Source organism: Tamandua tetradactyla, chromosome 7 (genome assembly GCF_023851605.1).
Source record: "Tamandua tetradactyla isolate mTamTet1 chromosome 7, mTamTet1.pri, whole genome shotgun sequence".
NCBI lineage: Eukaryota > Metazoa > Chordata > Mammalia > Pilosa > Myrmecophagidae > Tamandua > Tamandua tetradactyla.
The window spans coordinates 39,022,602-39,039,440 of NC_135333.1; the positions used below are offsets into that span (position 1 = coordinate 39,022,602).

At 53.0% G+C, this 16,839-nt stretch overlaps 1 protein-coding gene and 1 pseudogene across 1 annotated transcript in view; one reads left to right on the top strand and one right to left on the bottom strand.

Annotated features, from left to right (window-relative positions):
* ARHGAP8 (Rho GTPase activating protein 8) overlaps positions 1-16,438 on the top strand; it is a 113,697-nt gene extending 97,259 nt beyond the window's left edge. Inside the window, 5 exon segments of the mRNA XM_077169137.1 lie at positions 2,001-2,077; positions 7,239-7,316; positions 8,570-8,698; positions 14,669-14,772; positions 16,121-16,438. Of these exon segments, the coding sequence (XP_077025252.1) occupies positions 2,001-2,077; positions 7,239-7,316; positions 8,570-8,698; positions 14,669-14,772; positions 16,121-16,438 (706 nt within the window).
* Positions 2,540-2,636, bottom strand: LOC143643023 (U6 spliceosomal RNA; annotated as a pseudogene).
* Positions 16,439-16,839: the final 401 nt, after the last annotated feature.

The window sequence follows — 16,839 nt, forward strand, 5'->3', positions numbered from 1 at the left end:
AGCCCATGTCCTCTTCATGTCCTCCCTCAATTTATCGATTTCATTTTTGAAGAGGTTTTCCATTTCTGTTCATATATTCAGCATTAGTTGTCTCAGCTCTTGTGTCATTTGAGCTATTGGTTTGTTCCTTTGACTGAGCCATATTCTCAATCTTTTGAGCGTGGACAGTTATCTTCTGCTGTTGGCGTCTGGGCATTTATTCAGATTTCTCTTGGTGTTGGACCCAGCAAGGTTGTAATATTTTTCTGTGAAATCTCTGGGTTCTGTTTTTCTTATCCTGCCCAGTAGGTGGCGCTCGTGGCACACGTTTGTCTGCGGGTCCCACCAGTAAAAGGTGCTGTGGGACCTTAAACTTTGGAAAACTCTCGCCGTCCTGGGGGTTCGCTAGCCGAAGCGGCTTGAGCCGGCCCGGGGTCCGAACGCAGGGAGGGTTGCTGGTCGCCGCAGCCAGGGAAAGAGCCCGTCCGAATTTCCTAGTCGGCCCTGGGCAACACACGTGGCGGGAGGGCGCCAGCGGCAGCGGCCCGCCCGAGAGAGTGCACGTTCCCCGGGAGTCACGGGGTCACCGTTCTCCGCGGCCTGGGGGTTTCCGATCCAATTCTCTCAGTTGGTCCGGGGGCTGCGCGTGGTGTGGGCGCCAGTCGCCTTGGTTTCAGGGGACCACCTCTCCAATTCTCCCAGCCGGCCCGGGAAGGGGGAAGGGAGTAACTCCGGCCGCTTGCCACCCCGCCCGGTAAGGCCCGCGCGCCTCGGCGATCTCACCCGAGCTGCTTCTCTCAGCCAGCCAGTCGTTCCAGGATGGGGTACGCTGTCTTTTTTATCTCTGTTGTGGCTTTGGGCGCTTTCTGTATCGTTTCTACTCCCCTAGTAGGTGTCCTGGAGAAGAAACTAAGATCCGCGCGTCTTACTAAGCCGCCATCTTCCAGGAAGTCCCATTACCAAAACTTTTTAATGGACCCAAAGAGAAACTTTGTGCCCATAAAGCAATGACTCTCCTTTCCCTCCCTTCATCCCCTGGAAACATGTACTCTACTTTCTGTCTCTTTGAATTTGCTCATTCTATAAGCATATAAGTGGAATCATAGAATATTTGTCGTTTGTGTCTGGCTTATTTCACTCAATATAATGTCTTCAAGGTTCATCCATGTTGTAAGATTTTCCTATTCCTGACTATTGGGATTCTATTACAGAAAATAGTGTACACTTCCTACTCTGTGAGTCCTTTTCTCAAACATGCATTAACCTGTAATTATTATGGCACAAATTTTGCAAATTTGCAAGTCACACCTATCATGGCACATTTAGACTGAGGCAGGCCTGCCCTGCTGATTTTCCATGATTTTTTTTTTTTTTGTATCTATCAACTATTCTCAAAAAACGTTCACAATGGCAATTATTTCCCTTCAAGTTGTCTTCTCCTGTGAAATAACTAGGAAAAAAAAGTTTCTTTACATGAATCTCTGTACAAATGTACACAAACTAGAGATTGTTAACAGCCTGTCTGAGATAACATACTAGGTTATCATCAAGCATGTTTTTAATTGAATCACCATCCAGTCCAGTTCTCTTGGTTCTCCCACATGGCCAGCCTTTTCATGCCTCTTAGCCTTTTTTGTGCTTTCTCTATCTAGAATACCCTTCCCTTTTTTTGTCCTGGCAGACTCCTATTCATCCTTCAAAACCCAGTTTATAAGTTGCCTCCTCTGATGCTCTCCCCAACCTCCAGATCTCTGCTGTATCTCACATGTCCTTCTGCTGGAGCTCTTACAGAGCTGTACTGTTATTTTTGTTATTTCTGCCACTCTTTTGGCCACCAGACCACCCATTTTCTGAGAGTCAAGCCACATCTCTCTCTCTCTCTCTCTCTCTCTCTCTCTCTCTCTCTCTCTCTCCCTAGGAGGCTCCTCTGTGCTCTGTTTTCACAGGTTCTGAAGACCAGAGCTTGTCATGCTTATCCATCACACCAGGTAAAAACAGTTGCTTCTTTTCTCTCCCCTAAGCCTCAAAGACAAGAATAAAGGTGAACTCATCCCTCCCATGCTGAGGTTCACAGTAACAACGTACCTGAGAGAGAAAGGTGAGAGGGTGCTGGCTCAGGCTCCGGCCACAAGGCTACCTGGCTGCATCTCCCTGGGAAGTCCATCTTGGGTCCTGAAATACCAGAGGCCAGGGAATGGGGGAGCTGGAGCCCGTCCTGGGTGTGTGTGGGGGGGACCAAGATGGGTGTGGCACAAGCACAATAGCTCAGGAGATAGGGTCTCCACTCAGACCATCTGGGTTTGAACCTGGCTCTACTGTGCACCAGCTGTGTGACCTTGCACAAGTTATTTGCCTTCTCCGGGCCTCCGTTTCCAATAATGTTAATAGTCACTGCCTCACAGTGCTGTTGTGGGACCTAAATTTGATAATGAATGCAAAACACTCAGCACTGGTCTGTAGAAAGCCCTCCAAGACATTGGGGTCTTTTGTTTACTTGATTTATTTTATTAAATATGCATTTCTTTTATAGCAAAGTTGCAGGTTTACAGAAAAATCATCCAAAAATATGGAATGCTTTACAAATTTGCATGTCATCCCTGCTTAGGAGCCATGCTGATCTCTGTATTCCAATTTTAGTATATTTGCTGCCAAAACAAGCATGGCAGCTTTTGCTTTGCTTTGATGTGATAAACTTTCATTTACAGATGCCATCGCCAATGTAGGGGATGAGGTCAGTGACTGGAGGGGCCTCGAGGCCTGGGTCAGACCCAGGGCAGGCACATGGAAGCTGCTTCTAAACCCAGTGGGAGGAAGAACTTTCTCCCGGTGGAACCGGCTGCCCTGGGAGGGGGGTAGCACCCCACCCTAGAGGTCCAGGGCCAAGTGGTGGCCTCCAGAGAGGGCTGATGTGAGACCCCCCACAGCAGGGCTCTGCTGCTCTGCAGGACCCTGAGGTTGCTGTTCCATTCATAAAAAATTCCGTGGGCCCAAGACCCCTCCAGTGGGAGGCGCTGCTTTGACCAGACAGGGCTGTGTATCTCCTGCTTTGTTGTACGTCCCAGGAACGGGCTGATGATGGTGAAAAATTAGCGTGCAATGACAGGGCAGAAACCATGAAAGGAAACCTCTCTCTCTCTTTAATGTATCACTTCCTTTATTTATTAAAAGAAAAAGCCCACAGTGAGTACTCAATATATACTTGTTGGGTGAACACGTGAATTACACATTTACTCATCCGACACCCGGTGGGTCTAGCCTTGGTCTAGATGCACTGGAGATTGCGCAGTCCCTTCCTGCCCAGGTGCAGAGAGATTTTGTCCATTACGTTCCCCTCCGTCAAATTGTAACAGGCAATCCCATGGCATTATGGGGGCTCACGCTGACGGAGGGAAATCAGAGCTCCGGAAGATGGGGTGGAGGTTTCTGTGTTAGTTTCCCAGGCTGTGTCACAAGTTGTCACTAACAGAGCAGCTTAAAGCAACCTGAATTTCTATCTCAGTTGCTATAGGTCAAAATTCCAGAAACACTTGAGCTGGATTCTCGGCTGAGGCTGGACTTGAAGTACAGGCTGGTCTGGGGTCCTTTCCAGAGGTTCGTGGGGAGTATCCGCTTCCAAGTTCATACTGTTGACCCCATTCATTTCCTTGTGGGTGTAGATTAGAGGCCCCGTTTCCTTGTTTGCTGTCAGCCTGGGGCCTCGTTTAGCTCCCAGAGGCTGCCACATTCTTTGCCATATGGCCTATTCGGGCAATAGGGAAACTTCTGCCACTTCAAATCCCACCTGTGCTTCAAATCTCTTCCACCAGGAAGAGACTGGTATTTAAAATTTTTTTTAAAAGCCCCTCATCTGATTAGGTCAGGCCCACCCCAGATAATCACCCCATTTTTAGATTAACTGATTTGGGAACAATTACATCTGTAAAATCCTTTCATCGAAGTACCGAGATTAGTGCTGAGTCAAGTAACTGCGGGAATCTGGGTGGGGGGGAGCCAGTTTCCTAGGCCTTACCACACACTGGGTGGCTTAAAACAGCAGAAATGTATTCTCTCTTAGTGCGGGAGGAGAGAAGTCAGAAATCAACACGTGGGCCGGACCATGCTGCCTCCAGAGGCTCAGCAGGAGGAGGCATCCTTGTCTTTTGCAGTTTCTGGTGGCCGACAGCACCCTTGACATTCCTTGGCTTATAGCTGTCCTTTTCGGTTTCTCCCTCTGTTTTAGCTGGGCTCTGCCCTCTTGTGCCTGCCTCTCTGTGTCTGAATTCTACCCCCCTTCCTCTTATAAGGATACTGGCCATGGATGTAGGGCCCACCTAATCGAGCATGATCTCATCTTAACTACCGTCTGCAGAGAGCCTCTTTCCACAGGAGGTCACAGTCAGAGGTTCTGGGGGGACGTAATTCATCCCTTTACAGTGTATGTACACTGGGGGCCGTCTCAGAATTCTGCCTGAGCGAAAAAAGATAGGCTCTGGCCACCCAGGTAGAGGGACGGCACATGCAAAGTCTGAGGGCAGGATGGCGTGTGGAGCGGGCCACAGCTGGAAGATGGGCTGGAGCCCAGTGGGCAGGAGAGGGAGATGGCACAGGGCCGGGCGGCTGCACTCAGGCTTCTGGTAAACTGTCCTCTGAGGGATGGGGGGGCATCGAAGGGCTCAGTGCAGGAGCGTGGTGGATCAGACCTTGGGTGTATGTGCCAAAAAGTCCTTTCCAGCTTCAGGATGGAGAAGAGATTGGAGGTGGGGAGGAGAGAGAGTGGTTGTCTGGGGGCTGGTGAGAGATGACGGTGGCATTGGAGGATATTTAAGAGATAAAATGATCTTGTTCACCCTTTGTTTTAGTCTGCCAAAGCTGCCAGAATGCAACATGCCAGAGATAGATTGGCTTTTAATAAAAGAGGATTTATGTAGTTAAAAATGTATAGTTCTTCAGAAGAAAGGCAGCTAACTTACAACTGAGGTTCTTTCTTACATGGGAAGGCTCAGGGTGATCTCTGCTGGCCTTCTCTCCAGGCCTCTGGGTTCCGACAACTTTCCCTGGGGTGATTTCTTTCTGCATCTCCAAAGGCCTGGGCTGAGCTGCGAGTGCTGAGATGAGGTATGCTGAGCTGCTTGGGCTGTGCTATATTGAGTCTCTCATTTAAGCACCAGCCAATTAAACCAACCATCATTCATTGCAGCAGGCACAACTCCTAGATGACTGCAGATGTAATCACCTGAGCTTCGCATGCCACTGGCTCATGTCCACGACAACAGAACTAGGCACCTTCACCTGGCCAAGTTGACACCTGAACTAACTACCACACTCTTCTAGAGAGCCCAATCTGCCATTCAGTCTGTGAGGCATCAGATATGTAAAATCTATATCAGACCTACTAAGCGCAGGACCTGGGAGGAGAGGGATGGAAAGACAGGTATGGGTCCCTCGTGGATTTCTGTTAGTACATGTAGTGCTGGGGCCTCTTTTTTCCTGGCCCAAGGCCCCTCTGAAGTCTGGCCCCCAGAGGACCATCCCACTCCCTGTCCTTGACCACGCATGTCAGGACAGCGCCTGGGCTGGGTCCATGAGGTTAGGACAGTCCATGTGGCACGAGTGTGCAGGGCAGGGCTGACGGAGGGAGGCAGGTGAGTTCTGAGCAGGCCAGGGAGGGGTGTCTTTTGAAGAACCCACCTTTGAAGGTCAAGGTCCAGGAAAGCCCCAGCTGACTTGTGTTTCCTCTGTGATGCCAGGTTGCTGGGGAGATGCCTGTGTAGACAGGGGCAAGATTAGTGAGAGAGCGTGTGGGCCAAAGAGGCTGGGGGTCCCCAGGCCCCTCGGCCCTGGCATTCCCCCCCATCATGGCACTGATCCGTGAAGCCCTCTCTGATTCTGTCCTTCCCAGGAAGTCATCTTCTTTTACGCCTCCCATATCATTCATCCATTCCCTTGCTCGTGCATACATTCATTCAGGAGATATGTACTGTGTTCCTGCCACAAGCCAGGTTCTGGGGATCGAAGTGAGCAAAGTGGAATGCGGAGGAGACAGTCACTAAGCCCAGAACCGCCCCTATGCGCGTAAATTCACACCATGCTGCTTGCTGAAGAAGACCCTGGTGGACTTGGCATCCACACCATGGGGTTTGGTCTTGGGCTTCCAGATGGTTGAAGTGAGCTCTGCAGGTCGGGGAGGAGTTAGCCATGCCAAGGGTGGGAGGCAGGACTCTAGGAAGCAGCAGCAGTAGGTGCAAAGGCCCTGGGGCCAGCAGAAGCACATAAACATGTATGTCTGTAAGAAAGTCAGAATGAGGTGTGGGTGGGCATGGGTGGCCCAGCCCTGCAGCTTTGGGGCATCTGTGAGGGCTGGACTCGTGTCCCTAGGTGCCTGCACCGCTGTCAGTGTGGGGTCTGCCGAGTGTCCCCCATTGACTGCAGGCTCCCTAGGAGCAAGCTCTGGGCCTAACTTCTCTCCCCGGCTCTGAAGCCAGCAGGGAGCTGGCAGAACGGCAGCCGGTCTTGTATGTTGGATGGAGGACCCCTGACTCTACCCCCAAGACTTAAAGGAAGTGAGTCCACTGCTTTCATGAACTGCTTACGGATGCTGAAAATCCTCTTTGTAAATTGTCAACTGAGAAAGTTTTCTCCTTTGATAGAGTCAACCGTTTTCGCCACTGACCAGTAGAACTTGTGCAGTGATGGAAATGAGTCCTCTATCTGTGCTGGCCACTGGCTAGCATGACTGGCAGCTGGGATTTCTATTTTGTTTACTTTTAATTAATTAAATTTAAATTTCACTCACCACATGTGGTGGGTGGCTTCTGGATCAGACCCTTGCATGAAGAGGGAATGGCATGTTTGTGTCTGGTCAGCTCCCCTCTGCAGCCCTGGGAGGGTGGGGCGTGAGGCCTTTCTCTGTGGATGGGGCAGCCGAGGCTCAGAGAAGCTGTTTGCTTTGTCTCAGGTCATACAGCTGGTCCGAGGCTGAGCCAGACTGGAACCCTGGCCTGCCTGCATTAGCATCTGTCTCTTTCCACTCTGTCATGTAGCTTCCCCTTCTGGGAGCCAGAGATGGGAAATCAGGCAATCGGGGAATGCAGAAAAGTTTGGGTTCAGAAAATAAATAAAGGTAGGGGTGAGGGGTAGTGGGGGCACACAGGCTGGCAGAGAGCAGACCCTAATGGCCACAGGATGATGGTGAGGCCATGGGCTGTGGGGCATCTCAGAACCTTCCAGAAGCTGGAGGTGGCTGGGGCCTGCAAGAGGCCTGGAGTCTCTTCTCCCTGCAGGTCTCCGCACTGAGGGCCTATTCCGGAGATCGGCCAACGTCCAGACCGTGAGCGAGGTTCAGAGGCTCTACAATCAGGGTGAGTGGATCCCGGAGGCCCGCGGCTGGCACCTCCTGCCCAGCTGGCAATGACAGGCCTCCCAGGCTGCAGAGCCCGGTGACTGAGGCAGCAACCAGGAAGCACTCAGGGCTGGGAGGCAGCTGCCCAGGGCCACTGTGGAGCCCCCAGGGAAGCGTGGAGGGAGGCCTGCAGACCCCCACCCCGCTCAGCCAAGCCAACCCCACCATGCCATTTTGCTTGGAGGTTTTCTCCACACAAGCGAGGAGTCGAGGTTTGGCGTAAGGCTCTGAGATATAGGGAAATTGTTCTGTGGAGCCTTCCTCGGGTAGCCCTCTGCCAGCCAGCTCAACGTGACCTCACTCCCTGCCTGTATAAAGGAGTGAGCTCTCTGAGGTCGCTGTTCTCGCTATTTTCTCTGCACCCTGAGACCAGCACAAAGGGGGACCAAAAACCCAGCAGGAAAGAAATCAGTTACATACCAACGACCTCTGGCAGCGGGGGTTGGCAGGACAGTGGCACGCCCATTTCTAGGACACAGTACCTGCAGCTCAAGGCCCTTTCCATCAGTAGTTTTTAAATTTTGTTTTTAGTTGGCATTTAATTTCTTTTTTAACTGTGGTAAAATATATGAAACTTAAAATTTACCCTTTTAGCCATGTTTGAGCGACATTGAGCACATTCACATTGTTTGTTGTGTAACACTCACCACTATTTCCAGAACTTTTTTTTTATTCCAAACAGAAGCTTGTAGCCCTTAAGCAAGAACTCCCCATTCTCCCTTCCCCCAGTATGGAGGGGGTTCATCACTGGGGTAACCACTAATCTGCTTTCTGTCTGTAAATTTGCCTGTTCTAGATATTTCATGTAAGCGGACATACAATATATGCGTCTTTTTGTGTCTGCCTGATGGCACTCAGCATAATGGTCTCAGGGTTCAACCATGTTGTTGCATGTGTCGGCACGTCGTCCCTTTTCAGGGCTGAATAGTATTCCACTGTGTTTAGACCACACTGTCCGCCCATCTGTGGATGGACACTGGGGTTGCTTCCACCTTCCGGCCTTTTGAGTAAAGCTGCCGTGAACTTTGGTGCCCGCGCATCTGTTCACGTCTTTGGAGTCTGTGCCTAGAAGTGGAATTGCCCGGCTGTGTGGAAGGCCCATGGGCACCTTCTAGAAGAACCCATCGGAGGTTTTAAAGCCATTTTGCACCTGAACCTGTTTTGAATCCAGCCCCGGGGCCCGAATTCAGCGGCGCAATGTCCTGTGTGCAGGCAAGCCCGTGGATTTCGATGCCTATGGGGACGTCCACGTCCCCGCTGTGGTCCTGAAGGCCTTCCTGCGGGAGCTGCCCCAGCTGCTGCTGACCTGCAACGCCTACGAGCAGATCCTCAGGATCACCAGTGAGTGCAGCACGGCCCCCAGCTCCAGGGGAAGGGTCCCGGCCTGCTGCCGTCCCATTTAATTTTCCCTCCTGCCCCTCGTTTCCCAAGAGGCCCTGAGGATGGGGTGGTAAGTTGGGGAGGACAGAGCTGCACCAAGACACGGTGCCAGGTGGGCGGACATGGTGGCACTGTGGGCAGATCTGGTGGCAGCTTCCACACTCAGGGAGATTGGGGCCCCGGCCCCCGCCTGCCTCAGGCCAGGCTGCCAGCGTGAGTGGATGGGAAAGTGGGGACGGGACTTGCCCCGGCCTGAGTCTTAGGAGCAGCGGGGCTGGGAGGCTGCCTGGGGCCGGGGGCCTCTCTGGGTTTGGGTCCCATCTCCCTGGCCTACAGCCCTGCCTCTTCCCCCTTCCCCGTGCTGCCCTAGGGGGGCCATCCCACCTCGCAGCACCTCAGCAACTCATGTTGAAAGGGGAGGAGGGGCTGACAGCCTTTCTCCCCAGATATGATAGGCACTGTGTGCATATCGGGAGTGTTATGCAAGCTCTCTGGTCCTTCAAGTGCATGGCGTGGCTGTAAACCTGTTCCCGACAGCTCCATACTGACCTGTTACTAAGGGAGGCATCGTTTCAAAGGAGCCAGTCACCTATTTGGTCATTGCCTGCTACCTACTGTCCCTTCCAAGGGGGCTGTCGCTTGAGACGGGATGCTGCCCTGTGTCCTAGAGCACTACAATTCGAGGTGGGGGGATCTTCTTTCCACGTTAATTTGAAAACAGCTATGTTATGACATTTTAGAGACAAATCTTGGGTCTCCCAGGAAGATTTCCTCCCTGCCCCCACTCCCCCTGTCAGGGGCAGCAGCCCATGTCCAATGTCTGCCGCATTCTCCTCTGATGGGAAACCCGTGTTGGCTTCCAACTGGCCAAATCCCGACTTTATCCCACTGTCCACCATCTCCAACAGGACTCGAGAGTCAATCCTGATGGCTCTAAACTGGCCATTGCCGTCTTTTTTTTTTTTGCACGGGCAGGCACCAGGTATGGAACCTGGGTCTCCAGCATGGCAGGCGAGAACTCTGCCTGCTGAGCCATCGTGGCCCGCCCCCACTGCCATCTTGTTCTGTTCCTTGGTATACTGGTCTAGGACCAGGTATGGGCCCCACTTCTGCCGAGAGATGTCGGGAAGGCAGGTGGGGAATCCCCAGGAGGGTCCTCCGTGCCTAAGAAGAGAGGGGCAGGGAGAGCCAGCTGCTTTTCCTCATGCTGGGTGCCGTGATGCCTGGAGCCAGGGCAGCCATGCTGTGACCATGAGGAGGGGTGGGGGCGCCTGTGGACAAGGCTGAGATGCAGAGGGTGGCTGGGTGATGATTTGGAGTGTCCCCAAGTCCTCAGTGATGTGGCCGAGCCACTGGCGGTATCTCTCCTGGAGTTGCACTCCCTGTGCTCTGATGTAAGGAGTCATTTTTCCAATGCGTCAAGTTGCTTAACACTCGTGACACGCACTCCTGGGTCCCTGTAGCTTCCACCCAGCTCAGAGAGCCAGTGAGGGAAGCCGCCTTGCAGGGTCCCATTTAATTTTCCCTCCTGCCCCTCGTTTCCCGAGAGGCCCTGAGGATGAGGTGGTAAGTTGGGGAGGACAGAGCTGCACCAAGACACGGTGCCAGGTGGGCGGACATGGTGGCAGACGTGGCACCAGGAACTGACAGGGAAGGCTTGAAACCAACTGGGCCCTGTGTGGCCTTGGGCATGTCCTTCACCTCCGAGCCTCAGCCCCCCCCACCCCCCAAGACAGAGGCCACACCCAGGCCCCCTGGGAGTGCCAGGAGAGGAGCCTGGCTCATGGCACCCCCAGGGGAGGCAACTTGTGTCACTTTCCCTCAAGTTTACAGGATCCTGGGATGTTCACCTGCAGCTCCTGCCACCCCCTGGGGCATTTACCGGCTGCCCCAGGATGTTTACCTGCATTTATTCACAGTAGTTCCCTAAGCTCTGAGATGGGGACACAGCTGAGATGGGGACACAGCTGAGATGGGGACATGACGACCACAGGGTGCACATGGCGATGTTTTGTTTTGTTTTCATACTATTCACCCTTTGGGGATGTAATTCACATACCCTACAATTCCTCCATTTAAAGTGGGCACTGCAGCGGTTTTAGTGTATTCCCAGGTGAGTGCAACCATCACCACAGCTATTCTAGAATATTTCCATCACCTCGGATAGAGGAACCCCTACCCTTAGCAGTCGCCCCACTGCCTCCTCGCCCAGCCCCTGGCAGCCACAAATCTACCCCCTGTTCCTGTGGCTCTCCCCCTTCGGGCACCCATCTGAGTGGAATCACAACACACTCGTCCCTTTGTGCCTGGCTTCTTTCACTCAGCAGGACGTGTTCAAAATTCATCCGTATCCTCGTACAAATCAGCACCTCATTCCTCTTCATACTGGAATATACAGCCCATCGCCCGGATCTACAGCGGTTTATCCGCTCGTCTGTTGTGGGCATTCAGGCTGCTTCCACCTTTCCGCTACTCTTGAATAGTGCAGCTATGAATATGCCCAGAGTAAAAAAAAAAAAAAAATTACCCTGTAGGAAAGGGTATGGAATGAAGTGGGTTCCGCCGCTAGTATCTTCAGCCACACCGTTCCCTACAGCCATTCTAGTTTGCTTTTCTTTCCAGAAATGTTCCTCATACACCCACTGTTTTGAGCCCAAAATAGCCACGGAGCTACTTTACAATATAGTACTTTGGTCCCCTACTGGTAAATATTCAGGGCTATTTCCAATTTTATTTTGCTCACTGGTGATTTTAAAAGATGCCACAAGTTTCCATCATCCCTGTCACTGGGAGCCAAGTTGTCACCAAAGACAAAGGACTCTGCCTTCGTGGTCTTGGCTTGCCTACTTAGGTGCTTGAAATGTGACTTGGGCATTGCGTTGCTGGATTTATAGCAAGAGAAAATATAAGGTGCCCAGGTGAACTTGAATTCCAGAGAAATTGTGAATCCTTTTATAGTGTAAGTATGTCCCAAATATTGCATGGGACATATTTGTACTAAAAAATATTCGCTATTTATTTGCAACACAAATTGAATTGGGCATCCTCTATTTTATCTGGCACTCTGACACAGGACAGATGTGCTTCCTTTAGAAGTGATGCACATCAGGAAGCGGGTTTTCCAGGTGGCCTTGGTGACCAGACTGCTAGAACCACAGCCTGATGTATTGCAGGGAGGTCCAGGGCACTGGCTCAGGGCCAAGCAAAGCTAGGTTTGAGTCCCACTTGTGCTGTTCACTAGCTGGGTGACCTTGGACAAGTCACTTAACCTCTCCGAGCTCTTTAAAAATGGGTTGTTGTGTGGTCTAAATGGGCATCAGATGCAGGGCACAGCTCCTGTTAGTGTGGTGTTCTCTTCATTCGCCAGGGAAGGCCATTCTCGGAGAGACCGCGGCAGGAGATCCTCCTGGGACTCTATTTCTTTTTTTGCATAGGCAGACTCCAGGAATCGAACCTGGATCCCTGGCATAGCAGGTGAGAATTCTGCCACTGAGCCACCATTGGCCCTTTTTTTCCTCTTTTCTTTTCTTTTTTTAATGTCTCCTTTTTTTTGGCATGTGCAAGCTCTGGGAATCAAACCCGGCTCTCCCACCCTCCTGGGACTGTAACTCTCAAGAAGACAAGGTTGGGCTGCAAAGTGGAGGGTCAGAGAAACAAGATGGCGGCCTCCAAGCTTGGTCGGTTACTTGGGAATTTAAATTTCAAGGGAACTTCTTGTCTGTTCACTTTACCCAACCCGACCTTGTCTTTCTGAGAAGCTTGGTTTCATGAAATAATGGCTTTTATTAAAAAGCCAGAAAAAAATTTTCATAGTGGGTTCAGCAGTGGCTGGGTTTGTAAAGTACACCAGCAATTACATAAGGCTTAGCAGGAGGGCAGTTAGTGTACTGCTGGAGGACATAGGAAACCATAACCAGTGAGAGTGTGTGTGTGCATGCACATGTGGCTGCATGAAAGCATGTGAGTGTGTGTGAGAATATGAGTGCGTGTGAGCATGAGTGTGTGTGTGCATATGAGTGTGTGGCTGTGTGTGAGAATATGTGGTGAGTGTATGCACGTGTGTGTGAGTGCATTTATGTGACTGTGAGCATGTGTGTGAGTGTGTGAGCATGATTGTGTTGTGTGTGCACATGAGTGTCTGAGAGTTTATGTGTGTGCATGTGAGTGTGACTATGCACATGCTTGTGTGTATCTGTTGTACCTGTGTGTACATGTGAGTGTGCCTGTATGCATGCGCTTGTGTGTACATGTGTGCATGTGAGTGTGTATGTGTGTGCCTGTAAGTATGTGCCATGTGCATGTGTGTGCCCATGCGTATGTCTGTGCATAAGTGCGTAGATGTGTATCTGTATACACACATAGCTGTATGTGCGTGTGCATGTGAGAGTTCCTGGGTGCGCATTTCCAAACATCTGCTATTCCTCAGCCAGCAACTAGGACATTCGTTTCCAAGGAAGAACATTCAGTATCTTCTGTTTCTGATGTTTTCCCTTCAATGTTTTTGCTAAATTTAATCCTCTCAGTCCTGGCTCCAGGCACTTCCCCCACACCCAAACATCCTCCTCTCTCTCGCAAGCTCCAGGTGTATATACAATTTGCAAAAGAGGGGAGGAATGGTTAGGAAGTAGGCAGGGACCTGGGTGGGCAGGGCAGCTGTCTGCTTTTGCAACTGGGAGGGAAGGAGATCACCGTTGCCTGCAGCGACATTTTGTCTGTCAGGATGGAGAGGGTCAGGCCGGGGCTGGGGGCCCTGCTGGGCTCAGCTGGCCACAGGGTAGTGGGGGGCGGGGCTGCCAAGCTCAAAGTTAGTCCCCTTTCTGGAAGTGCCTCGAAAATGGTAAAGCAATTATACAATAGTTGTTTATATAGGAATAGTCCTTCTAAAAATGCTTTGCCGCATAGCATGGGTTTGACACAGAAGGCACATCCTTTTAGGTGTACATCTGTTCTGTATTCAGATGCATGGACCCTTGGCCTGTGTGTGCACACACATATATAACTCTTTTAACATTGTCAAACATAAAATTAACCTCTGGGATCCCAATAAATTAATGCAGCATGGTCAGCATGAGAAATCTCCTACCTGATTCTGGAGTTTGCAGTTTGACATTTATTCCACTCCTTTTGACACACTTACTTGGTGAAGGAAGCAGGGTTGAAGTTGGGTGATGAACTAAGCTTCAGGCTGAGGGCAGGTGGGCCAGTGCCCAGGGAGCGACCGCCGTGCCCCACCGTGCCCAGCATCGGGCCGGGTGTGTGTGTGATGTGTGTGCACCTGGGTAATGCGTCTGCGTGTCTGTGTGTCTGAGCATCCGTGCATCTGCACCTGCAGTAGGACTTGGTGAATTCCCACTGGCTGGTGGGTTTGATTTGAAGCTCACGGAGGTCAGATGTAGGACACGGTGACTGAGGGTAGCTGGGGGGTCTCAGAGTCTGGAGCAATGCCGTCCAGGCCCCGGGTGGGCGGACGTGGCCTTCCCCGGGAGGAGGGGTCTGTGGTGCTGAGAAACATCCAACAGATGGAGTTTTTCTAGAGCTGCAGTCTCAGACTTGTTCCAGAAGGGGCTGGTAATAAGTGTGTCAGGCTGTGCAGGCCATACGGTCCCCTTTGCAGCTCCTCAACTCTGCTCTGGTCATGCAAAAGCAGCCACAGGTGAGGCATGGGTGTAGTTGTGTCCCAATAAAACTTTATTTACAAGAATCTAGTGATGGGCCGGATTTGGCCCAGTAGAGACAGGCTGGACCATTCTGGTGATAAAGGATCTGGCTGTGATGCCATCGGGGAGGTGAGGGTCACTGCAGCAGAGCCGGGGCTCGGGGAGGTACAGGGCCTTGCCAGGCACGGCCACAGTCCAGACATCAGTGGGGCTCCTGGCCTGGGCACCCCTCTGCCAGGTCACGATGTCCCCCCCACCTCCCGTGCCGTTGCAGGTGTGGAGAGCAGCCTGCGCATGACCTGCTGCCGCCAGATCCTGCGGGGCCTCCCTGCGCACAACTACGCCATCCTCAGCTACCTCGTGGGCTTCTTGCACGCGGTGAGTGGGCAGGCAGGGCCCTGGGTGCCCATGCCCGCACATGCCAGCCCCCTGTGCCCCAGGCTCGCCCACTCCTCGGCCTGGGACCGCCCTTCCCTGATCGCCAGGGGCTTTGCCGGGCCATGGCAGGGAGAACACGGGGCCTGCCCTGCCCACCTCTGCCTGCGCCCGTCCCTGCCCCTATCCTCCAGGTTGGGTTGCTGGGGTCAGCAGAGCCTCCCACACGGCCAGGTCTGGGGGCAGGGGCTGGGGCTGGGCTCTGGGCTGAGCCCCTCCTGTGCGGGACCCGGGGCATTAAGGAAAGAGGTCAATTCAGGAAAGCAGAGAGAAATCCCAAGGCATCCTGCACCCCTCCCTAACCCAGTCCTGCAGCCCCACCCACGATCTCCGTACAGAACTGCCTCCAGGTCCCTCACGCTGTGTGGGGTACAGGGGTGAGGGGGCAGTGCCGGACTGTGGGGCTGCCAGCCTTGGGGGCAGGTCCCTAAGCATCCAGCATCCTACGGTTAGAGTTTGTCTGGGGTTTTCAGGGGGCTCCCACAGGTACCCTGCTCCATGGCGGGTGGCCTGAGGACGTAATGACCAGTAAGAGGGAGAGCGGAGGACGTTGGGGCAGAGGGGGTGGGCAGTGGACTGAGCCTTGGAGTTTGGGTTTTGCCTGCAGGCTTGGGAAGTGGGGTTGGTGGTGAGTGCCCTGGAGGTGGGGGCGGCCCCAGCTGTTGGGGTGAAGACCCACCCAGCTTCCAGCACCTTCTGAGCCTCCCCACCTCCCTTGGGCTGTGCAGGGACCCTGGGTAAGTCACCTGTGGGGCCAGATTGCAGGGTGGGGGCCAGGGCAGGATGGCAGGGCGGGGGCCACTCCTGAATAGGAGGCTGCAGTTTTCCCTGCCCCCTCTGACCCACCCTCCCATAACCAAACACACACACACACCAGCCTCAGCTGATTGTCAGGGCGTCTGGGTTTGGAGGGGGTGCTGCGTGAATGTTTGTCCTCTTTCCTCGGCGTGCTTGCTGGTTGTGGAGGGTGGGGAGGCTCAGAGCGACGGCCACCTGGGGGGGCCATGCCCAAGGCCGTGCCTTGACTGCAGTGCTGGACCCGCCTCACTCCAACCCCACATGGGCCCCCCAAGTCCTCCAAGGTGGGGTGCCAGGGAGACCCAGAAGGCAGATCCTAGAAGGTCAGAGCCGAGGGGCCCCCTCAGAGGGCACCAAGTCCAATCCCTTCCTTTTACAGATGGGGAGACCAAGGCCCGCAGCAGGGGCTGTGGCTGCACTGGTCAGCTCTGGCTGGCGGCTCTCGGCCCAGTGCAAAAGCCCCCCTCCTGGGTCCAGTCACTAGTGCTCCCAGGTGTCCCGGGAGAGCTTTTTTAACAAAATGAACAGCTCCAACCTGGCCTGTGTCTTCGGGCTGAATTTGATCTGGCCATCCCAGGGCGTGTCCTCCCTGAGTGACCTCGTGCCCCTGAACCTGTTCACTGAACTGCTGATCGAGTACTATGAACAGATCTTCAGGGCTCAGGAGGCTCCTGGGGAGGAGGCCCCCAGCACTGGAGGGGGGTGAGGTGGCCCCTTGGCCAGAGGCTGCTCCAGACACAGACGCCCCACAGACCTCCTCACGCCTGCTGTGCCCCCACGTCCCCTGGCACCAGCCAGGAGACACCTCTAGGGTCGGGAAATGTCATGCTGAAGTCTGCAGTCTGCGCACTCACTGGGTACTTTGTAGATTTGTCTTCTGTGAAAATAAGCAGGCATTAAACAAACTCAGAACTTCCTAGTGGAAATTCCATGGCTCTGATTCTTCGGCCCTTCTCCATTGCTCTTGAGCCGTGGAGTGGGATCCAATGACTCTGTTAGGCTTATTTTAAATCACAGCCCAGTAAGGCTTAACTGCAAATGGGAATGCATTGGCTAAGGGCTTATATCAGTCACCCAGGGCTGTGGTAATACTGTGTAACAAAGCTCCCAAGCCCAGGAAATTAAAATACAGCTGTTTAATATTGCTCATGAGTCAGGTCACCTGGGCAAGTCTTTTGGTCTTGACCGGCTCAGTCAAATGTCTGGTTGATG